Here is a 24,262-nt window from a genome sequence, read left to right as displayed (position 1 = left end):
GACATGCCCGGAATACCTCCCCAGGGAGGCGTCCCGGAGGCATCCTGATCAGATGCCCGAGCCACCTCATCTGGCTCCTCTCGATGCGGAGGAGCAGCGGCTCTACTCTGAGTCCCTCCCGAATGACTGAGCTCCTCACCCTATCTCTAAGGGAGAGCCCAGCCACCCTGCGGAGGAAACTCATTTCGGCCGCTTGTGCCCGCGATCTCGTTCTTTCGGTCACTACCCAAAGCTCATGACCATAGGTGAGGGTAGGAACGTAGATCGACTGGTAAATCGAGAGCTTCGCCTTTTGGCTCAGCTCTCTCTTCACCATGACAGACCGATGCAGCGCCCGCATGACTGCCGACGCCGCACCGATCCGCCTGTCGATCTCCCGCTCCATCGTTCCCCCACTCGTGAACAAGATCCCGAGATACTTAAACTCCTCCACTTGGGGGAGGACCCCATCCCCAACCCGGAGAGAGCACTCTACCCTTTTCCGGCTGAGAACCATGGTCTCGGATTTGGAGGTGCTGATTCCCATCCCAGCCGCTTCGCACTCGGCTGCGAACTGCTCCAGCGAGAGCTGAAGGTCACGGCTCGATGAGGCCAACAGAACCACATCATCTGCAAAAAGCAGAGACCTAATCCTGAGGTCACCGAACCGGACGCCCTCAACGCCCTGGCTGCGCCTAGAAATTCTGTCCATAAAAACTATGAACAGAATCGGTGACAAAGGGCAGCCCTGACGGAGTCCAACCCTCACCGGGAACGAGTCCGACTTATTGCCGCCCATGCGGACCAAACTCTGGCACCGGTCATACAGGGACCGAACCGCCCTTAAAAGGGAGCCCGGTACCCCATACTCCCGGAGCACTCCCCACAGGACCCCACGAGGGACACGGTCGAATGCCTTTTCCAAGTCCACAAAACACATGTAGACTGGTCGGGCAAACTCCCATGAACCCTCCAGAACCCTGCTGAGAGTATAGAGCTGGTCCACTGTTCCACGGCCAGGGCGAAAACCACACTGCTCCTCCTGAATCCGAGGTTCGACAATCCGGCGGACCCTCCTTTCCAGGACCCCCGAATAGACCTTACCAGGGAGGCTGAGGAGTGTGATCCCCCTGTAGTTGGAGCACACCCTCCGGTCCCCCTTCTTAAAGAGGGGGACCACCACCCCGGTCTGCCAGTCCAGAGGTACTGCCCCCGATGTCCACGCGATGCTGCAGATGCGTGTCAACCAGGACAGCCCCGCAGCATCCAGAGCCTTGAGGAACTCTGGGCGAATCTCGTCCACCCCCGGGGCCCGGCCACCGAGGAGCTTTTTGACCACCTCAGCGACCTCCACCCCCGAGATAGGCGAGTCCACCCCCAAGTCCCCACACTCTGCTTCCATATTGGAAGGCGTGTCGGTGGGATTGAGGAGGTCTTCGAAGTACTCCCTCCACCGACCCAAAACGTCCCGAGCTGAGGTCAGCAGCGCACCATCCCCACCATAAATAGTGTTGATGCTGCACCGCTTTCCCGCCCGGAGCCGCCGGATGGTGGACCAGAATCTCCTCGAAGCCGTCCGGAAGTCGTTCTCCATGGCCTCACCAAACTCCTCCCACACCCGAGTTTTTGCCTCAGCGACCGCCAAAGCCGCATTCCGCTTGGCCTGCCGGTAGCCGTCAGCTGCGTCTGGAGTCCCACAGGCCAAAAAGGCCCGATAAGACTCCTTCTTCAGCTTGACGGCATCCCTTACCACCGGTGTCCACCAGCGGGTTCGGGGATTACCGCCGCGACAGGCACCGACCACCTTGCGGCCGCAGCTCCGGTCAGCCGCCTCCACAATGGAGGCACGGAACATGGCCCATTCGGACTCAATGTCCCCCGCCTCCCCCGGGATATGGGAGAAGTTCTGCTGGAGGTAGGAGTTGAAACTCTCCCTGACAGGGGATTCCGCCAGACGTTCCCAGCAGACCCTCACTATACGCTTGGGCCTGCCAGGCCTGGCCGGCTTCCTCCCCCACCAGCGGAGCCAACCCACCACCAGGTAGTGATCGGTTGACAGCTCCGCCCCTCTCTTCACCCGAGTGTCCAAAACATGCGGCCGCAAGTCCGATGACACGACTACAAAGTCGATCATCGAACTGCGGCCTAGGGTGTCCTGGTGCCAAGTGCACATATGGACACCCTTATGCCTGAACATGGTGTTCATTATGGACAGTCCGTGACGAGCACAGAAGTCCAATAACAAAACACCGCTCGGGTTCAGATCGGGGGAGCCGTTCCTCCCAATCACGCCCCTCCAGGTCTCACTGTCGCTGCCCACGTGAGCATTGAAGTCCCCCAGCAGAACAAGGGAGTCCCCAGGAGGAGCGCTCTCCAACACCCCTTCCAAGGACTCCAAAAAGGGTGGGTATTCCGAACTGCTGTTTGGCGCATAAGCGCAAACAACAGTCAGGACCCGTCCCCCCACCCGAAGGCGGAGGGAGGCTACCCTCTCGTCCACTGCGGTAAACCCCAATGTACAGGCGCCCAGCCTGGGGGCAATAAGTATGCCCACGCCCGCTCGGCGCCTCTCCCCGCGGGCAACTCCAGAGTGGAAAAGGGTCCAACCCCCCTCAAGGAGACTGGTTCCAGAGCCCAAGCCGTGCGTCGAGGTGAGTCCGACTATATCTAGCCGGAACTTCACAACCTCGCGCACCAGCTCAGGCTCTTTCCCCATCAGAGAGGTGACATTCCATGTCCCTAGAGCTAGCTTCTGCAGCCGAGGATCGGACCGCCAAGGTCCCCGCCTTTGGCCGCCGCCCAGATCACTTCGCACCCGACCCCTTTGGCCCCTCCCATGGGTGGTGAGCCCATTGGAGGGGGGACCCACGTGCCTTGTTCGGGCTGCGCCCGACCAGGCCCCATGGGTGTAGGCCTGGCCGCCAGGCGCTCGCCATCGAGCCCCACCCCCAGGCCTGGCTCCAGGGGGGGGCCCCGGTGACCCGCGTCCGGGCAAGGGAAACCGTGAATCCATGCTTTTTCTCCTCATAAGGGGTTTTTGAGCCGTGCTTCGTCTGGTTCCTCACCCAGGACCTGTTTGCCTTGGGTGACCCTACCAGGGGCATAAAGCCCCAGACAACATAGCTCCTGGGATCATTGTAACACGCAAACCCCTCCACCACGATAAGGTGTCGGCTCCAGGAGGGGCAGTGACAATAAAGCTGAACCTAATCCAATCTAAATCGAATAAATAATGCGGAACTGATCCGAGGGCTGTTTTTGTGCAGTTCTAACTAAGCTATAGCATGTTATGGATGGGGGGACCACAGGTGGTTTTGTTTGAAGAACACAGGCCCCGTCTGTCGCACTGTCTACGGCTCCCCTCCCACGTACAAGAGGACGAAACGCTAAAGTGTATCAGTTGTGTCTTTGCGCAGCATTCTCCGTCTGATGGCTTTAGCATGCGTGCTGCAGCCCTGTCTACGCTGTTCCCTGCAGGCTTCACAGCAGATGTATTTACCAGCACAGTTGGGAGAACCTGCTGGAAAACTCAGGGCGATAGTGGGAGCGGGAGGGAAGAAAAAACACAGGGCAAGAAAAGTCGCCCCCATCCCTGCTGCAGAATCACTACAGTGCGGCGTTTATACAGCACATGACAGCAAATAAACACCAGGTTGCAGTGTATAAACAACACAGGGCAGTGAATAAGCATTGTGTCTCGCCACCTTACAGCAACAAACGCTGCATCAGTGTGGTGTCATATTACACTTCTTTGGATATTCATATTTGCTCCTTTCTTTTAGCAAATATGCAACTGTCAGAGCTCCATCTGAGAGCAAAATCACATCTTCTGGCGTTGCTACAGACAGAGGACTAAGATTATTGACAAATACAGCATTGTGAGGCAGACATCAATGACACCCTGGTAACATAGGCCACTCTTGATTCAAATGCCCTTCTTTCGTTTACAGAATGACTATGAAAGCACCGCTAACTCCCATTGTCTATGTCACTGAAGCATGACAGATCCCTGGCTGGGCCTTTGTGTCTGGTGTGGGTACCCCCCCCACATGTGGAAAAAGTGAGGTTCATTTGTGGTGCCCAAACCTGGCTGATGAAGAGCCCCAAGGCTGACATCAGGCGATGGCGGCTGGCAACACGAGAAGACTTTGACTTTCAGAGGCGTGCGAACGTGAAAACGAGCAGGAGGACGGCACAGACTGCTACTGTTCTAACACCATTAACAGAAAACAACCAAACTCTGTCTAGTTCGACCCTGTATTTTCTTCGGAAATCCCAAACTCATTTTAACATAGAACGTGACTCTCGAGGATGTTTGGCTACTCAGTGCAAACAAATTGTTTCAGTCTAGACCTCTTCGTACAATATTTGTAGTACTTTTTCACAAATTCGCCACCTTTGCGGATAAGATTGGCCACCCCTGGCATACTGGATGCGATTTGGTATAAACTCAGAATGCATTTTTACATCTGTTAAATCCAATTTATTAATAAAATTAATAAATTGGGAACTGCAACGTCTCTGATCTCAAGACCCAACAACGAATACTGAACACAGCTGGAAAAATGACCAGGTCCCCTCTGCCCTCCATTGAGGACATCTTGAGCACTGCATCCGCAAGGCCTCCAGCACTGCGGAGGACCCCTCCCATCCTTCACACTCCCTCTCTGTCCTCCCCTCAACCTGGCGGATGGTACAGGAGCGTCCAAGCTCTTCTGCCAGGTTCTGCAACAGCTTCTCCCTTAAAGCTCTTAGAACTCTGAACTCCATTATAAACCGACTTATAAACCGTCCAACACTGTACCTTTCCTACATCTGTGCCAAATCTGTCGTATTGTTACATCTGTTGTATTTATTATTTCTGCAGTTGCCACCATATTTGTGACATTGTGTGGGTACCCTTAGTTCCCCTTTGTGTCAGTGTATGTATATAATTTATTTTTATTTATTAGCTATTATTCTCCTTTTCTCCCCTCCCTTATGTGTTGCACTTGTCTTGTTTACAGTCTCTGTACTTCATGTATATATGCTGGGGAATGTTACTCCGTGCCTCGGTAGGCTGTGGATTGTATATAGATGGTCTGATAATAGAGGCCCACTTGACCACTTGACTTGACAACTAAGCCAATGTGCCAAAAAGCTTCAAAAACCCAAATGAAGTTTTTGCATGCAACATTCATATGACTGGTTTCACACAATGTTAACATGACAGAGCCACTCATACTCACTTGGCTAGTGCTGGTGAAATGGCATAAAAATTCAATCTGCTACCTCCTTCAAGCTCCTTTGAGGTCTATTCTGACTTCATCCAAGTCCTTCCAGTCACACCAGCCTGACGACAAATATTCTGGGGTGATTTTAATGACCATGTGACCTTTCTTCCACGGTCGTTACCTTCCATTACAAAAAAGAAGTGAAACGGAACTTCAAGGTGAGCTGCCTCATGGTGGCCTAACAGAGAGTGCTGTAGGACCAAGAATGTTACTGTGAAACATCGAGAAGTGGAACGTTTGACCTTACCTCTCCCCCCCCCCCCCCCACCCCACTCCACATTGTCTGGTTTCCTCAAGTCTTTATGCAGAACTTGGCTCAGAAGATGATGTGAGACCTCAGCTTCTCTTCACTTTTTCTGCTTTCTTCCTGACAGTTAAGCCTCATGGAGACTGTTAACAGTCAGAGTACATAACAGCGGAAGAAATTTACATACGAGAGGAGGCCATTCGGACCATCGAGCTTGTTTGGGGAGAACTTAACTAGTAGCTCAGAGTTGTTAAAATCTTATCCAGCTCTGATTTAAAGAAACTCAGGGTTTTAGCTTGCGCTACGCTAGCAGGAAGACTATTCCATACTCTAACTACATGCTGTGTAAAGACGTGCTTTCTCAAATTCAGTTTAAAATGTTCTCCCGCTAATTAACTATCGTGTAACCTATGGTATAAACATGGAATTACTGAACAGCAACGCAAAAAACACTTAAACACAGAACATGCAAAACTCATTCATTTAAGTACTAATTTTTCTGTTTATAAACCATCATTGTACTTGTTCCACAACTATACACACATACATACATAAATAAAGTAGCAATATGCTGGCGATAATTTGTTGGCTAATGGTTTTTTTCTTGTTTCTCCTGCCAGCATTCTTGACACACAGCTGGCATTAAGTACCTTTATTTTATCATTGGGCCGAATTGCTTGGTCTCATGCCATGGTGATAAGTGCAGACTCAGCCTTGCCCGTCAATAAAGGCCCGGCCTGTCCTCTGCTCCTTAGCACAGCAGGAACATTTTGGATTTTTTGCTGTTCGTAGAGAATCAGCACTTGTTAAGTCTAGTGCCCAGTCGCCCAGCTAGAAGGAGAATAGTCGTTCCTGTTGTTGTTATTTCCCTCATAAACTAGGACACTTTAATTTTTTTTCTTGTCAGAACAAGGCTAAAGCGGCCTGTGTTTTTCTCATTAGCACAGGCCCTGTGGGGAGTGTGGCCAGTCTGCCGCAGACTGTGAACAGTATACTTTCAAATTGCTGCCTCACCAGTCAAGACAACAGCCCCATGCTCTGCTACTCGTTATTTAAAAGAGAGCAAAGCAGTAACGCTCTCAAAAATTATGTTAGCAAAGGAAAGAACATTAAGGCACGTAAAAGTCATGGAGTGCAATGTCTGATTACATCTTTAGTTTCTGTCTTGTTCTCATCAGCGTTAACTAAAGGAGTTTAAAACCAGCGAAAGGAAATGACTGGGCTATATCTGGGCCATCTGTAAGCTGTCAATTTAAAAACAAACCCAGTGTTAAAACTATAACTGCCAGCTCTCGAAATTCAGAAAATCAGAAGCTCTTGCCTGGGTGGGGCAGAGGAAGAGACACAGCAGGGCACTGGAGTGTACACAGCTAGCAGACCCTGGGCGTGCCCACATTCGCCCTCATCGCCATGCCAACCACTTTCAGAGGCAACTGATAGAAACAACAGTGCAGTTGGCACAGTTCCTACTCTGGGATCTCTTACAGTGTTTGGTTCCTAATCTGTTTACCAGTAATAATTCATATCGTTCTTATCTCCGTGATCATACTTATTAGAGTAGTTCAGGTACAAAATCTGTATGGCTGTTTTCTCTGTTATATTGGAGGGCCACTCACAGTGCCATGTGTTGCTGTGCTAACCCTCATCAAGGAAGCAGTTATGCTGTAAATGTGATGAACTTAACTACAACATCAGATAATTTGCTGGAGGTGGGGCAGGGCCTCACAGTTTGCAGAAGTACATCATGTTGTGCAGGAATGTTGCCTCAGAGGGTACATTGCGTCAGCGGATATGTTTTATTAATGAGGGGCCTCCTGCACACTTGCCTGTGGGTCCACCCACCCACCCACACACATATACATACACCCACACACCCACACACACACACAAGCACACATACACATATACACACGTGTGTATGCCTGCAACGCATTTCCGCAATAAAATGGTTGCGTCAAGACCTCCATTCACATCCTGCTTACTCAATCTAACCCTCAGTCCCAAGTGAGCCTAAAGCAGATCCGGGACCTCGACCCACTGACCACAAGAATAATTCTGATTCTGGTGGTTTTGGGAGTGGGATGAATAGAAAACGGAATAGAAAATCATCGACGTGTGACAAAGTTAGCACAATAATTATATTTACGACATATTCCCTTTTTTTAATTTCCCTTTATTTTAAACTAAGGTATTTCAAATTGAAATACTCCACAATAAATAAACACAGATAAGCCCCAGGAGTTTTAAGGTACTTCGGAAAGAGAATGTTTTGCCAAATATAAACACGAGTATAGAGCATCCAATAAATCGTGCATAAAGCACATGGCGGAGTAAAACAGTCTCTTTTTTTAACGTTCAACTCTATAATTAACATTTTTACTTTAGACATGACACGGTTGATAAAAAGAAAACTTTGTCCGTCAGCGTGGTGACGTCACGGGCGGGGGGCGGGATATAGACGTGCTCCGACCAATCGCGAAAGGGACATGTAAATGACCCGAAGAGTACGCATTCCTTCACTGCTAGAACAAGGATTAGTCCAGCGTTCTGGGATCGTGACTTTGGGAGCGCTTTTGCTGGAGGAAGCGTCTCCACGCACGGCATGATAAGGGGCTGAACTTTCCAGCTCAGTTTTTAGTGACACATCACGTCACCTTCAGATGCTTTCTCAGAAACGAGCGGATATCGGTTTTAGACTCGCTGACAACATCAAACGCAGGCGCTGAAAATGAAGTATGAAGTAAGTGCCCCTGTGGAGTTCTGGCTATTAATCGTTTTTTATGCGCGATGTGGCGTCCAAGCTTTAATGGGGCTTTGTGCTCTACGCGTTAAGACTGTGCACCGTAGTAACTGCTGCTTTCTGGTGTTCCAGTGTAAACGAGGTCACTATGGTGGTGAAGAAACAGGTTAAGTGTCTCGTGTGTGTGACGTGCCGATCGCAGAAAGTGATGCGGATTAACCTTAACAATAGGTAACTCGTTTTAGTTGGGAAGGGTTACTGTCGATTACTAACGGGTGGAAGTCGAAACTTGACCTGCCAGCAATGCCTGCTTGGAAGGATGCTCTAACTTGTGTAAACAACCCGTTAAACGGTCCTTCTGGGTCCGGTTTGTTGATCACTGCGAAAGCTCATTAATCAGACCATATGCACGAAAATGGAAACAGATTTTTGTCATGTCGCACGGCAATGTGAATTGATTGAATTTGTTAATGAGCGACAAAGATTTAGTATGGGGGAAACAGTGCAGTCGTCGTGCATCGTGACACTCAGCTTCATTAATCTTTAATGAATAAGCACTTAGCAACAAACAGCGCTTTTTCGCACTTGATGGCATAGTTACACATTCGCAAAATCGACTGCCTGCATTAAGCAGTAATGGATACACCGATGATCTAAAACGTCTGTGTTTTGTTCATTAATCGTACTGTGCAATGAAATAGTCTCTCAGTAAGGGCAATGTTAGTGGCCTCGAGGGAAACCAGTAATAAGTTGCGTCGTCATTATTATACTGATGCATAAAATTATATTGCGATTGCCGTCCTACTATGGCAGGAGACGGAATGCCTTTGTCTGTCCGTGCGCTATCTGAAGAATTCGGGGCAGCTGGCATCAAATCCTGGGGTGTCTTAACCTCTCTGGGCTGGGGTTGCACCCTGCGTGTGAATGGGTCGCTCTGGGGCTTTTAAATCATCCTCAAAAGATCGCTGCGTAGCAGGAGCCGGGCCTGTGCTCGGGACCCGGTGTCAGCCAGACATGCTAGATTATGAGGCTTTTTAATGCCTTTGTTCTAAAAGTTCATGGAATGTTCATTATAGGTAAATCTGTAACCCATGATTTTGGGGTTAAAGGACAGCTTCACCATAATAATCTTCCAGAAATTTGTAAATTATTTCTGACTCGCGGCTAATTATTTACATTTTTAAGAGGGCGTACTTTTCTTCGATTAAATTGTGTACATCTGCAATCTATTGGGATACAAAAATGGATAGTCGAGGGTCTGCTTGGCATAAGAGGAATGTAACACTCGGCAGAGAATAGAGCTATGTGTGACTGGCTGTCTTTTTCTGACTATTTGTGGCTGTATGTGCCACTGTTTTCTTACTAGGTGAAACCAGCAATTGTTAGGCATTCATGTCATAGCACTGTGTAATGGCACAGATGGCCGATTTCCCTAAATGACCATTTGTGAAAGAAGTACTTGTACTTTCTGATAAAACTTTGTACTTGCCTGCACACCATTGATTTACACTGTGTAGGTTGAAAATTACAAACTACTTGTCTTCTATCGTGCAGCCTTCATTATTTAAGGATCAGTTTTTCTGAAGGTCACACTGTATGATTAACATGGCACTGCATGGTGAAGTTTACAGTGTATCATAAAGTTCCCTTTGTCTGAAGGTCACACTGCACAGTGAACATGGCACTGCATGGCAAAAGTTGCAATCTATCGTGAAGTTTGTGCTGTCTGAAGACCACACTGTATCATGAATGTGGCACTGCATGGTGAAGGCCACACTGCATCATGAACGTGGCAGTGCATGGTGAAGGCCACACTGCATCATGAACATTGCACTGCATGGTGAAGACCACACTGCATCATGAAGATCATTCTGCTTAAGACTCTTGCTGCTTGATTGTGCTTGCTGGCTCTGGCAGTGGCTGAGCTAAGCACAGCCTCCTCAGCAAGTCTCCCTTCAGACCCTGTTGCTACATGACACACGTCTCCTCTTGCAGCACAGTTAATCCCACCATCCTCCTGCTGCAAGTCAGGTTTCTTATGATGATGAGTAGACGTGATTGGCTTCACTTTCCCTACCCCTCTGTGGGGTTCAATTCCCACTTTATACCATTAGCATATTACAACCAGGGAGCTGCCTAAAGCACCAGTTAGTTATTTTTATGTGTGCCATCATGTGTGGACCGTTTTCCTAATGGGACCAGTAAATCTGCCCGTATATATATATTTGTCTCCTCACTGGGACCAGTATACTGGAAAGTCTGGGAGAAGCTGGGTCATTTTTAACCTACCGAAAAGCATTTCTGGGTCTGGCTTATCAAGCAGAGGTTGTGATTCGGTCGCTTAAGATTTCTTTCACATGGCTTTTTGTAAGAAACGGTTCCGCTCCTGCTCGTGCTTCAGTGGAGGGAAAATATGCCCTTTTTGCAGAGAGTTGCTGAGTCATGACTGCCAACCAGGACAGCGGGAGACTGTGGGGGGGGGGGACAGGAAATAAGCACCTGAGTGTAATGTGCGCTTACGGACCGAGGAGAGACAGGCCCTGCTTAGTATGTGAGAGCCACGCGGGGGGCGGCGGGGGAGGAGAGATGCCTGAGGCTTGCTTCCAGGAAGCCTTACAGTGGCTTTAGGGTGTTTGGGCACAGAGACTGTTGAGCAGAATGAGACATACATTTTCTGTGAAATCGCCCTCAGCTCGCATTGAGTCAGTCATCACAATGACTCGCCTCTAGGTGCGTCTGCCCCTAAGTGTGTAGGCGGGCATATATGGTCATAGATTCAGGGCTTTTTTTTATTATACACTCTGCTCAGCCCTCTTTGTGCTGGCTGTCTTTGTGTGCTTTGTTTGGTCAGTCACACAGATTCATCGCAGGATGATGAGGTCTCAACAAAGTGTCCGGAACCTCTATAGCTTCATCTTTCTTATATGCCGTTATCAGTTTGAGAAACAAATTCTGAGGAAACTAGGTTTAAAAGTTGCCCAGGAAACGGATGCTGCCGCAGTAACGTCTAGTGTTGTGAAGGATTCTGGTTTTGACAGGCTGCTGACTGTGCCCCGAATAGAAATGCAGATGCCTCTTGTGTGGCTCTATACCGAATCCCCCGGACATAGCTACAGTCTACAGCATTACTTTGGTGTGTATACAGTCCACTTTAAATATGAACAAACAGAGCACTGGTCCACCAAAGAGCCCCGTGGTGCTTGGCGTAAGCTGCCTAATAAAGTGGGAGGTGCAGTGTTTACATTTGTATCCGCAGAAGATAAAATGTCAGCCGGCGTTTTGCTGTCTAATCAGGCAGCGCGACCTGATTGCTGGAGACGGTCACGTGTGCTACCGCTGGCGGCGAATGTCGTTTGCTTCGTGGCACATAGCACCTCACTGAGGCGTGTGTTTGCTAGCATGTTGACACTTTGGCGTTATTTGGGCCTTGCCGTGTGACTGTGAGGTGTAAGAGAGAGCGTCTCTTCGCTCAGGCCATGGATGAGTATGTTGGTAGTGCAAGGGGAAGCATGCATTGAAATGAATAGAAAAGAGGCTTTGATATATGGGCAAGGACTAGGGTTGCAAACATCTGGAAATTTTCCTGTTAATTCCCATATATTCCTGTTAATTCCCATGGAAACTTTCCAATTTGGAATATCTCCAAAATGCCCCAGCTGAACTTCCATTGGAATGGAAAGTTTCTGGAAAGTTTCCAGAAGTCCCCTCCCCACCCACCCGTGTTTTCAACCCTAGGAAGAACACGGAGATAACGGTGTCTCCTCTGAAGGGGTTGATGTACCCAAAGCCATCATAAATCCTGTCTTTCCGTTAGCTGAGGGCGTCAGAGCAGCCTTGCGATTGGGCCCTGTTAGGCATAGACTGCATGTGGACATTCATCTCTGATAACATGCTTCTGTCTTGCTCCTCCTCAGGGCCTCATGGCCAGAGCCCTTTACGACAATGTCCCCGAGTCCCCAGAGGAGCTGGCCTTCCGCAAGGGTGACATCCTCACAGTCCTGGAGCAGAACACAGGCGGCGTGGAGGGCTGGTGGTTGTGCTCTCTCCACGGCCGGCAGGGCATCGCGCCCGGCAACCGGCTCAAGCTGCTCGTGGGACCCACACTGGGGATGGCGCATTCGGACCCCGCCAGCCAGCCGAAAGGCCCGGGGAGGCAGGAGGGGCTGTACCAGGTACCCCTGGGGCAGGATGTATACCAGGTACCCCAGAGTGGCGGACGGGCTGTCGAGGGATTACCTGGGAAGGTAAGAAGCGCAAATGGGCTGCCATTGAGAGTTTGTGTGTGCAGGTCCCAGATTTTCAGGCAGTTGTTTAAGTTTTGGGGTTTACCTGTAGTGGGACTCGTGGATACACCATTAGGCTCAAAGTGATTAAATTATCTGTCCTGATCTGATAATGATAGTAGGCAAAGAGAACCAAGGAGCAGCACGACACAGTCAGCTAGAGTTTACTGGCACTAGCACAGGGACGAGAGGCACACACAGGGCATCATGGCTGTCAGCTTTGACACAGTGATGTCGCCGCCCCTCCGTAACCATGGTAATTGGCTGTTGACTTTAGCGGCATACTGAGGGATTCTCAGTTTGCCGATGCTCAGCTATAAAGGCTTCGCTATTCAGCAGCGTGACGTTATTCATCCATTGCATACAGGTCTCGTGGTCCCCTGGGAACGGTTCTCAGAACCTCCTCTCCGGTCCACGATTCAGACCTCAGGCCCACTTTCCCTGTGGCCCAGTTTAAGCCGGGTTTCTTGGCATTTGGGCTCAGGTATGAACATGACCACAGGATCCTACAACCCTGGAGCACATGTTTGGACTATGAAGGTGTCAGTGAGAAGAGATGGGCAGGACCGCGGGGACCTTGGGGGTCTTTGAGTAATGGTTCTCTGATATCGGAGATCTTCTAGTAAGATCTAAACTTTAGGGCCGTGTTGAAGATATTCAAACACATCAAAGACCACAGAGGAAACGCTTGTCTGCATTTTTTTTTTTGCAAGTACAGTGGGTGTTGTCCCTAAGTCAGAGTCCTTGGGTTTATGATTAACTTCGGTTTCCTCAAGAACAATCAAGAAACTATTCTTGCATTCAGTTTTGCAACGTTGTGATTGCGGAGCTGAACCTGTTCACATTGCACAGTAAGTTCTTTAATCTTGACTCCAGTGACTTGCAGCTAACCTGCAAAGCCGTGGGCTGTCTCAAAGCGGAACAGCCACACCGGTAATGTAACACTCCTGCTAGATTTGTATTACTAAGCTGGAGATGGAAGATCATGTCTATGTAACTAATCAGCCACAAAGCATGAAGACACTAGAAACTGTTTATGGAAATTCACTGCCGCCTCGTTTCCACCTCCTTCCACTGGCCCATAATTTCCCCCATTGCCGCCCTGATCTACAACCTTATTTGTTTCAGTGAACTTCTACCTTTCGGGTGACGTTAATGATGATGATGTTGACAGTGGCAACGATGGTGAATTATCTTGCACAGAGGCACAGTAGTGCCCCTGGTGACCTCACTATTCTTGTTGGCTCTCACACATCACATTGGCTCAATGAATCATCCCAGGGTAACCGAAGATATTTGGTGGCAGAAGTTTGTCATGAGCTCTTAGCTTCAGTGTTGACTGTGAGATGATGTCCTCAGGCAGAAGGTTACAAAGGGCTGCTTAGATTTATTTATCTGGCTATTAAGACGTTGGAGTCTGGTTCAAGCCACATGAGAGAAAAATACAAGAACAGGGGTGAATATCACCTCTTTATAGCGCCACCATATTATCCTTCCTAAAGGGTTTTTGACCACAGACTGATCTGGTTTTAAAGCTACAGAGAATGAGTCCTACAATGGCTAGGACCAGCCATGTCTGTATGACGCTGCCTGATTCATCCTTAGGAGAACAAGAGTAGCACCTGGGAACTTGATGTGAACATTTCAATGACCACATGTTACTTAAACCCAGCCTAACCTACTGCGACTTTCTGTAACCCTGAAAGTGCCAAGAGACAGCGTAATACATGGAGGACAATTGTATGCCCTAGATGGGGAATAAATATGGTTTTGGGACCAGTCTCCCTACAACTGCTGCCATCACCACTGACACTTGAACTCGTGAGCATGATATCCGTCAAATACTTTTTGAGTTTTTTTTCCAGACTTTGCAGACGCATTGTATGGGTGAAGATCTGGAACTGATTCACATATAATTTTTAGACAAATTTCACAAAAAATATAGCAGCGCGGTATAGTGGTGGCGCGTCAAAGGGTCCCCACAGTTCCAGGTCTCAGCATCTCCACGTGTGCTGAAGCTCTGCTTATCCTCTTTTCCGCGGTGCGAGCAGGTTGTGACGCCACAGCGAATTGGCCAGTCTTACGCCTACCAGCCATCTCCGCAAGTGCAGAGGGACTTCTACGATGTGCCGCCCGTCCGAGCCCAGGGGGTGAGTGTCTCAGCTGAGCAGATCAGCCCTGCGGTGCTCCTGGATCTTCATACCTGCATCTCGTATGCATAGAAATGAATTGGGTGACATTCTGGGTTAAAGTGCAGGCTCTGTGGCGTCTCTGAAACGGTGCTTGGTGTTTACAGGTATATGACACGCCCCCAGGGAAGCAACTAGGACCCACTTACCCCGGACAACACAGGGATCCTCAACCACAAGGATTGTATGACATTCCTCCGACGATGCAAGGGGTATGTGATCCTAGGGCAACCGTCAAGCATGGTGAATGTCACAGACGCTCCTCCGCCCCAGTGGTTTTGGTGAAGAAGTGGTGACTCCAGATGCGCCTGGTCACCATCATCCAGTTTGAGAAAAGCCAGAGGAATGTGGGGGGCGCTGTTAACATTGCAGTCGCACTGCCTCGCTGTGAGGAAAGGTGTCTCGGGGAGCACAGCACTGTAAATAGTGTGACTTAGAAGGGAGCTAGTGTGAAAGACTGTTTCAGGTCGGCCAGCTGTAAGATCTCCCAGAGGGCCCTGTAAGGGAGATCGTCTTGGTTTGGCGGGGGAGGAAGGGGGGGGGGGGGTTGTCAAGGCCATGCTGTAACCGCTGTTACTGTTTTCATCTTTATGGCGCACAGTGTGCACGTCAGAAACCTTATTATAGGTTTGACATCCATGCCCGCCGAACGAGTTTATGGCTTAACTCGCATGTTTGGACAGAAAGTCCATCCGGTGCCGAGTGGAAATCCATCACGCCACAAACTGTAGCCTGCAAACGAGTCAAGGAAGGCAGGGGGGAAACTGTATGCCGGCATTAGATCTTGTGTAACGGGGGTTACAGTGTGGCTGTGCTTGTGCGTAACAGCATCTCTCCTCAGCAGGTATACTCTATACCACCATGCAAGAACAACCCCATCGCTCAAGAGGGCAGTTACGACTTTCCCCAACCGCACAAGCAGAAGCATGAGGATATATATGACGTTCCACCACCTACAGGAGCACAACCCTTTGCATCGAACTACCCTGATCTTACCCCCAAGAGCAGCAGCAATAGCGTCTATGACATACCCCCTATGCATCAGCAGTTCGCCAGCAGTCAAAAGGACGTATACGACATCCCGCGAGGGGCGCCACCTTCTCACTCGTGGGACGTGACAGACGGCCTGCAGTGTCTTTCTCTGTCCAGCAGAGGGCCCTCTCACAGTGCACCACAGGGCAGGGTGGACAACCAGTTGGTCAAAGAGGGTCATAGCCTCAACACTGTGAACCATGCCCATGCCCCCAATCTGGACCTGGACTCGACCCGACCATTCCCTGTATCTTTGGCCCTGGAACAGGAGAAGGATGGGCTTGGCGCTACCCAAGAACACTGTGTGAAGAGCTGGATGGAAGATTATGACTATGTCCACCTTCAGGTGGGGAGTATTCCATTACTGGGCATTTTGACTATTACCATTCACGTTATATACCCTAAGCTTTTGTGTGGCCCTAGAGGGGACCATGAGTATTAGTAAGCATTAGTAAGTATTAGTAAGTACGAAATGTACTGAGCTGTGGATATATTCTACCTCGGTAGGGTTGAATTCTTATAAAGGATATGAGAGTGGTGTAGCTAAATGCTAATTATCCACATTGAGGACAGTTAGCCCTATAAGCCTTGTTTAACCGTTCTCCACTGACAGGGCAAAGAGGAGTTTGAACAGCAACAACAGGCACTGCTGCAGAAGGAGAACATCATGAAACAGGGCAGGCTTCAGCTGGAGAAGGAGCAGGTAGGCCTGCTTGGGATTTAAACTCCCACAATGCACTGTGCTTGTGTATCAAAACCGATGGCTTGACTTTCAGTAGAGCCACCAGTGAAACTGCGGCAATCTGCAGGCACGCAATACCAAAGTCAGCCAATAGGTGGGGTTTCGTACCCTGTATATTAAAGCCTCAAATGATCACAGTCTAGCAGTTTAAAACACAGTGTGATGAAGGTTCCACTTTCTTGTCCTCACAGCTGAAGCAGTTCAAGAAGTTGGAGCAAGAGGTGATCAAACCAGTGGAGGTGACCAAACCAGCGGAGAATGATACTGGCCAGCAGGCAGCTTCACACAACTCTGTGGCTGACCCCGCCTCCATGGTGGGTGGGGCCCCAATCTGTGGGCGGGACCGGCAACTCCTGCGCTTCTATTCAGAGCAGTGTGGGACACACTTTGACACACTCCTCAGCGCGGTGGACGCGTTCTTTGCCTGCGTGCGCGAGGGTCAACCTCCGCGGGTCTTTGTGGCGCATAGCAAGCTGGTGATCCTCAGCGCGCACAAGCTGGTCTTCATCGGGGACACGCTGTCACGGCAGGCAGCCACGCCGGAGGTGGCTCAGCGCGCGCTGGATGGCAGCAACGCACTCTGCCAGATGCTGAAGGCGGTGGTGGGGGCCACTAAGATGGCTGCCCTCCGTTACCCCAACACGGCGCCTCTTCAGGAAATGGTGGACCGCGTCGCTGTCCTGTCACACCTCGCCCAGCAGTTCCAAGCACAGCTCCTCCGCATGGCTGAGTCGTGAAGCGCGTCGCCTGGTCTTTCCCGCATCTCACATGTCAACATGCTTTTTGTAAATGGCCCAGATTTGTAAATACGACTTTTTTAGTAATCAGCATTATATAGATGTAAATTCTCTTTTTAAGGCAGCTTTTTGTACAATATTCCTGTTTTAGTCAAATTTTAAGCACCTTATAAGGTCCAGTTTCTAATGAGAACTATCTGTCTGTCCATCCATCTTGTAACTGTTTATGCCGGTCGGGGTTGTGGGCCAGTGCAAATAATTGCTCTCCCACTAGTAATTACAAGAGTAAAGGACTGATTTAACCTTAAGTGTGTTTATTTTGATGCATGGGGTTGCACATATAACGGGTTAGGGCACTGAAGCCTGGACAGCAGCATAAACAGCTGGATGCTTAACCAGTATCATAGATTATAATTGTGTGCTTTCTGGCCCAATGGAAGCATGTGTATCATATAAATGTGGAAGACAGGTAGTGTGAGTTGCACCTGCCTGTGGAGATGGTCCTGCAGGGGCCACTCTCGGGTCCCGTCTGAAGCAAGGCTATTGCTGCAGAGACGTGCTATTAAAAGAGCCTTAAAAGTAGCAACAAGGTGATGTCATTTCCTTGGCTTACCACAGCTATTTCCTGTCAGGCACAAGTGGGTTCTGAAGTTCCATTTTCAGTTTTGCAGAAGGCTTCTAACTCTCCGTCCTCACAGCTGCAGACTTTGTTAGTGCCACAGCCTCACACACACACACACAAGCAATGGCACTCGCTTACCTCTGCTTAAACCAGCCCGGACTGACATTGCCAGCACCTTGGCATGTAAGACACACCGTCATGTGGCTTAACACGGTGAAGTGCTGAATGACCTTATGAAGATCACTGGCATGGTTAACCACGGTGTTGGCTGGTGTGTGTAGTATGACAACACTGCCACCAGCTGGTAAGTCACTAATACAGCACCACATGTGAATGCAAAACATGAGGATCTGCATTACAAAATATGCATTCTGACACTTGTTTCTGGGTGTGTGGTCACTTTTAGGATTTCTAAGAAGCTGCGAGAACAGCATAAATTTCAATGTTTAATCCAAATGGATGTTTCAGTAGTTCTGAAGAGGACATTAAAAAACATCCCCAGCTTGTAATGTGCTTTAGGTATATAAGACATTTGGATGAAAATTATTTTTCAATAGCTTTGTTTATTGGGTTTTTGAAGTCATCAACATTTATGAAATAATTGCACTTGTAATTATATGAATTGGATGAGAAATTAATTGTAGTAAGTCAGTGCACACTAAGGGCTCCACCATGTTTGTGTAAATGAAAATGATACCATTTGTAAGAAATATTTATTATGATGGCCAGTTAAAACTACACTGAAAATAAAATAAAGCACCCAACCACATGTAAACAGCTGTTTACAAGGCTCTAACCGGACACCATGTATTGAAGACCTACATGAGCCACCCACACAGAGCCATGCTCCCTAAGGGCCAACCGTAAGGCAAAGGAAGCCCTCAGGACCACACCCATGCAGGCAGGTAACAGGACACCACAGGGGGCCTCACTGGCGAGACCCCTCCAATTCAGTGGCAGCCAACTGTTGCAGAACATTGCCAGTGACCAGAAAATTACATTTTCTTACATTGCACTTTTGAACAACCAGAGAAATCAACAAAAAGATCATTAAACAAAAAAAGGTGACAACCTTTGACTTCAGTTTCTCTTGTACCTTATTCTGCCTTCTCTTCTCTGCCGGAACATTTGCTAAAGGACCACAATTCTCTGTCACTTTGCATCAAGCTAAGCCACAGGCACACACATATGTACTGTGACAGCCAATCATCTCACAGGCTGCAAAATCTATGGAGCCAATGAAAGAGTGCAATACAATGCGAGATATACCAACATGAGGCTGGCCAAACTGAGTAGTGCGCAGAATGTTTCCTGTCACCTGACAGCCCGTTACAATAGTGGGTGGAGTCAGCTTATGGGTAAGACTTGGGTCAGGAGGATGAGGCTCGTCTATAGTGAGGAAGGTCAGTCTAGCTGGCCTCCTGCTGAGGGACGACTCTCTGACGGGTACTTTTGGCCCGATGGCGAGGTGTGGCCGATGAAGGTCGCTCAACTTCTGGCTGGGGTGGCTCGGAGCTACCAAGGGAAGGTCCAGCGTCACCCACAAGCTCACGCAGGAATTTGAACTTGGACAGGAAAAGCTGCCAAACCACATACCAGCCTACAAGAAACAAGGGAAACAAGCAGGGAATGGGATTCATTGCAGAAATAAAACGGATCACTTTATTTTTCAGCCCAGTCATGTCACTTTTTTTCAGTGGTTTAAGAAAACTTGTAATATGGATGCATAATCAGGCCCATAGATGTAAAGCAGGACGGATCCCTTAAAAGACACCCAAGTTATTTCTCACAGTTTTGCAACACTCTATTTGTGCAAGATGGTGCAAACAATGACTCACATCACAAGTAGCCAGAAACGTGTGTCCACAAATTGGATACTTCCAAGACCAAAATCACTCCAGTTTAACTCACACAGCATAATCAAGCACAAACAGCAAACGGAAATATATATATTAAAACATGAATTCACAACACTACGTATCCAGGTGGCCGTAAGGCGCTTATCCGGCTTAACGTTACTTACTCACCGAACAGCATGAAGAGTAACACGCACACCAGGGTGGCCACGATAACCAGCAGCGTGAGACCAACACTTTGCCACATCTTGTCGCTTCTTTCCTTCCAGCAAACGTGCACTAGCTACCGAACTGCCTACCTGTGCAGCGGCCTGCCCATTTAACAAGACAGTACTCAGATCCACGGCTTAACCCGGCGACGCAGAGGAGGTTTTAACTTGTCAGGTTTGTAGGATCATTTACCTAGCTAACTCCTTAGCTAATCGGGCCAGAAAACAAGTGCACGACTATTACTCAGGTCCACAGCTGGTGCACTAGACAACCGTAGGCGGCTGTCTGGGTTCACAGTCCATGGTACGGAAAATAAGCAAAAATGTCATTATGAGGCTAACTTAAAATCACTTTGGTCTAAGCTCATTACTGCAACATAAAAACACATTTTACGCCCTGATCGTGGGCTTGCCTGTTGTTACATACATACGTCTCGAGTTCGGCAACCGTCTTCGAACTAAGCATGCGCCTTAGGAGCGTGTTGGCTTCTGGGTATCGGAGTTATATGCGGGAGATTAACAAAGAGACTAATGTGAAAAGAAACACCTTTCCCATAAGTCTCCGCTATTAAATCTGGCAGCTGCATAATATTACCGAAATAGGTTTTTGTTTGGTAAATGACGTACAGTGTGAGCTGTTTTTTTTTTTTTTAAGATCGGCATACATGCACAATATGCACATTATATGTACGGCATGATTTATCGTTTTTTCGTTCTCACGTATTTCGTTCCTTCCCCGGGAGTTCATCTTAGCGATTAGGTTATTTTTTAAACTTCTGCCAGCAACCACATCACCTGCAGTTCAGACTATATAATCCATTTGAAGCCAAGTAGGTTTGAACGTGGCAAGTACTTGAATGGGAGACCAACTAGGAAAGGAGGGTTGCTGCTGGAAGAGGCATTGGTGTGCCCATCCTTTCGGGCTGTTTGGATCCCAGTGCAGTGATGGGGACACTGTGCCGTAAAAACAGTGCTGCCTTTTGAATGAGACCTAAAACCGAGGCTGTGACTCTCCGGGGTCATCAAAGATCCCTGGGCATCTTTTGAAAGAGTGGCGATGGTACCCCAATTTCCCGGCTAAAATTGCCGACCATGGCCCTATGAAATCAGGCCTCCTAATCATCCCCTATATCTAATTGGTGAATTCAGTCCTGCCCCTTCACCACCTTAGCTACTGTGTGCTGAGCGTACTGGTGCAGAATGGCTGCTGTCGCATCATCCAGGCGGGTGCTATACAGTGGTGATAGCGAATGGCTCCCCATTGCTTCTGTAAAGTACATTGGGTGTCTTGAAAAGCACTATATACATGTAACTCTCATTCTTTCATACTATGACTATCCAGACTTCAATAAATTATCCAAAGGTATATTTTCATACTTCTTGTCTACTTACCTTCAAGATATATTTTCTTAATTACACAGTGTTTTGCTTGTGATCTTCCTTTGTGATTCTACTAGTGTTTATGAATGATACAGAAGGGGTTTGCTGTAATACATTTGTAACACAAATTTTTAAGTCGGTTACACCAGATACAGCTGTAAAAATGGATAAAAATTATAATTCCCTTTTCATAAAGGTACCAGCAATTTATCAAAATCTTCTGTAAGAACATAAACCAACAAAAGGCTGGACCCTGAGGCCCAGGGATGAAACACTACATGCGCATGATGCCATTAATAAATGTGATGCAAATCATCCATCCATCCGTCCATTTTCCAAACTGCTTATCCTACTGGGTCACGGGGGGTCCAGAGCCTATCCCGGAAGCAATGGGCACGAGGCAGGGAACAACCCAGGATGGGGGACCAGCCCATCGCAGAGCACACTCACACACCATTCACTCACACATGCACACCTACGGGCAATTTAGCAACTCCAATTAGCCTCAGCATGTCTTTGGTCTGTGGAGGGAAACCGGAGTACGCGGAGGAAACCCCACGACGACAAGGGGAGAACATGCAAACTCCACACACATGTGACCCAGGTGGAGATGCAATTAATCCATTTTACCCATTTATAGAGCTAAGTCATTGCACACAAACCAGTATAGTTAATATATGACATTTAAGTCAGGCCTCTTACAGGCAGAATGTGAGTACTTTGTGTACAGCGAAGCCTTATGGTTTGAGGGTAAATGAGGCCTGGATTTGGAACAGTGGGCCAACACACCTGCATCTGCAGTCATGTCAATAGTCCATGTGTGCTTTGTGGACATGGAGGTGGTGTATGACTGCATGACCCAGCACATCCTGTGGGAGACGCTGCAGAAATATGGGGTACATACTGGGCCCACTACCACCTGCAACTTAATCCATGCATGAGCACAGTCACCTATACACCCTTGGCTCAGAATCGAAGCTATTTAGGGTGCTGGCCTTCAGCAAAGGTCATCCTTACTCACGTCCGCCATATTCACAGATTAAAATAGCATAAGCTGAAAAACACAGTGCAACAGGGGACCTGATTACTTCTCTTGCCAGTTAAAATGTAATTCTTTCTTTACTTATACTTGAACTGAGGAATTAAGTACATAATAATTAAAAAAAGCATTTACACTTGTAGTCTGTGCACTTTCCATGACTGGCTAGGTAAATACATCCATTATCAATTCAAATGTGTCAGACACACAGCCCCACCTGATCAGATTTTCCATGAAACATTATCTTGAGTTTCGATTATTAGATAATGTACCACAGAAAAAAGTATAATGCAAGTCTACAGTGTACGCCATATAAACAGAAGATGAACCCTGTTCACAATAGGCTAAAATAAAGAATACATAACCCTGTCATCAAAAAGGTCCAAAGCTTTTCATAGTTACAACAAATGTATTTACGTTACATTTTTGCAAAACATTCTTAAACACAAATAGGGAGTCTATTCAGGCAGGACATGAGGGATCTTAGTGGGAAGACTGTCCTTCCACTTCTCTATCAAGCGATCATTACTAGTAGTTATGCGAACTTAATGTTCAACAGCTAGACTCCTCCTGGATTGTGATTCTTCCAATTCAGTTTTTACCCCCAACACTATTCCATCTGCTCTGTGAACAATATGAAGCTGTGTGTTTAACTGAAACAGTATTACATTTATACTATATAGTATCACATAGTATTACATGTGGGGCCCCCAAACCAAAGTGAGGATCACAGAGTGCTAGCTGTTTTCTTCGAGTATTCCTTCCTGCCCCTATGCGAGCTTCCAAAGTTGCGAACACGGTGGATCTTCTGCAGCTGGGTCTGGATGGTGTCCATGATGTCCACGTGGTCGGGAATATGTACGTACCGGACATTCCTGCCGGTGATAAACAGCTCTGCCACCTTACTAGGTCGCCCGCGCCGGTCACAGTAATCCACCTCCTCCAGACGCACGTTCATAAAGGCATCGACGTTGACCAGACGGCCGCGGGCTGAGCTCTCGTCCCGCAGTTCCACTGTAGTCACATGACCCTGTAGGCCTTGCAGAAGTATGACCAGACTGTTTTCAGCAATGGTGCGCTCACGGATGGAGTGCGTTACCTCCATCATGTCTGGGATAGATACAGTGAGAGATAAAACCATTCAGTCGATTCTTGCTTCTTAGACCGTCTGTACCTTTTGTGTTTTATTTCAGTGTTCTTTAAAAGCATCAGTGTCCATTTTAACGACTACAAAGGGTCTTACTGCAAATCGTACAACCTATACAACGCATTTATAACTTTGAGTATTTTAGTAACTTCTATTATTAGTCACATAAACGTATCGCAACCCACCATTTGTTAGTTTGACGACTTGACCATAAAAAGGTTCTTTTCTGTCGATGGCGGCGCCCGAAGAATTCGTGCCTGTTCTGCACAGAGTCGGGGTGAAAAGTAAATTAAAGTCACCGTGAAGAAACAAAACATTACATTTCAATTAATTAAAAATGAAGAAGACCGAAGGTATTTTAAGTAAATAGCTACCCAATACTAACATACTTTCCTGGTGCAAATTACAAAATTATTACATACAGAACTTTTCATAAAAATCCCGATAATTTTGATAGTAATTTTTACGATATGATCTCCACAAAGCAGCGGCCTTCCCACTCTTTTGCACATTAATGACGTACCGCAAAAACGGGCTCCAATTTTATACGTCATCAGAGTAACCATAACATTCCTCACCGCGCCCTCTAGTGCTCAGAAACAATTTTGTATTAATGTTGAATCAAATTATACTAGCCATACCGACTTTTCAGAGTTTTTACATCTTTACATCAGTGAGTGGTGAAAGAGAGGGCTTCGCTCCCCATCTAATTTACTGATCACATTCAGGAACTAGCAAAATGAAATGCAGGAACTGATCCAGTAAAAGGACAACACAAATGTAATAT

The 24,262-nt window shown here is 47.8% G+C and overlaps 3 protein-coding genes across 7 annotated transcripts; 1 reads left to right on the top strand and 2 right to left on the bottom strand.

Annotated features, from left to right (window-relative positions):
• Positions 1 to 7,992: 7,992 nt before the first annotated feature.
• Positions 7,993 to 17,524, top strand: nedd9 (neural precursor cell expressed, developmentally down-regulated 9). Of its 2 annotated transcripts, none has more exons than XM_048993471.1 (7): positions 7,993 to 8,239; positions 12,154 to 12,483; positions 14,574 to 14,672; positions 14,819 to 14,923; positions 15,556 to 16,089; positions 16,357 to 16,446; positions 16,677 to 17,524. In XM_048993471.1, exons 1-7 carry the CDS (start codon positions 8,228 to 8,230, stop codon positions 17,220 to 17,222), a joined length of 1,716 nt encoding a protein of 571 aa, XP_048849428.1. In that variant the 5' UTR covers positions 7,993 to 8,227; the 3' UTR covers positions 17,223 to 17,524. The 2 variants fall into 2 exon arrangements, with proteins under 2 accessions (XP_048849428.1, XP_048849426.1); XM_048993469.1 differs by having other exon boundaries at positions 15,553 to 16,089.
• Positions 17,525 to 18,387: 863 nt separating this feature from the next.
• smim13 (small integral membrane protein 13) lies at positions 18,388 to 20,396 on the bottom strand. Its single transcript, XM_048993476.1, has 2 exons — positions 19,872 to 20,396; positions 18,388 to 19,444 (listed from the first exon to the last, which is right to left on the bottom strand). Exons 1-2 carry the CDS (start codon positions 19,945 to 19,947, stop codon positions 19,254 to 19,256), a joined length of 267 nt encoding a protein of 88 aa, XP_048849433.1. The 5' UTR covers positions 19,948 to 20,396; the 3' UTR covers positions 18,388 to 19,253.
• Positions 20,397 to 22,373: 1,977 nt separating this feature from the next.
• lsm10 (LSM10, U7 small nuclear RNA associated) lies at positions 22,374 to 23,995 on the bottom strand. 4 transcript variants are annotated; one of them, XM_048993475.1, is made up of 3 exons: positions 23,898 to 23,995; positions 23,661 to 23,737; positions 22,374 to 23,438 (listed from the first exon to the last, which is right to left on the bottom strand). In XM_048993475.1, exon 3 carries the CDS (start codon positions 23,434 to 23,436, stop codon positions 23,056 to 23,058), a length of 381 nt encoding a protein of 126 aa, XP_048849432.1. In that variant the 5' UTR covers positions 23,437 to 23,438; positions 23,661 to 23,737; positions 23,898 to 23,995; the 3' UTR covers positions 22,374 to 23,055. The 4 variants fall into 4 exon arrangements, with proteins under 4 accessions (XP_048849432.1, XP_048849430.1, XP_048849431.1 ...); XM_048993473.1 differs by having other exon boundaries at positions 23,850 to 23,994; XM_048993474.1 differs by having other exon boundaries at positions 23,865 to 23,993.
• Positions 23,996 to 24,262: the final 267 nt, after the last annotated feature.

This window comes from Brienomyrus brachyistius, chromosome 23 (assembly GCF_023856365.1).
Source record: "Brienomyrus brachyistius isolate T26 chromosome 23, BBRACH_0.4, whole genome shotgun sequence".
NCBI classification, from domain to species: domain Eukaryota; kingdom Metazoa; phylum Chordata; class Actinopteri; order Osteoglossiformes; family Mormyridae; genus Brienomyrus; species Brienomyrus brachyistius.
This window is presented reverse-complemented; position numbering and strand designations above follow the sequence as displayed.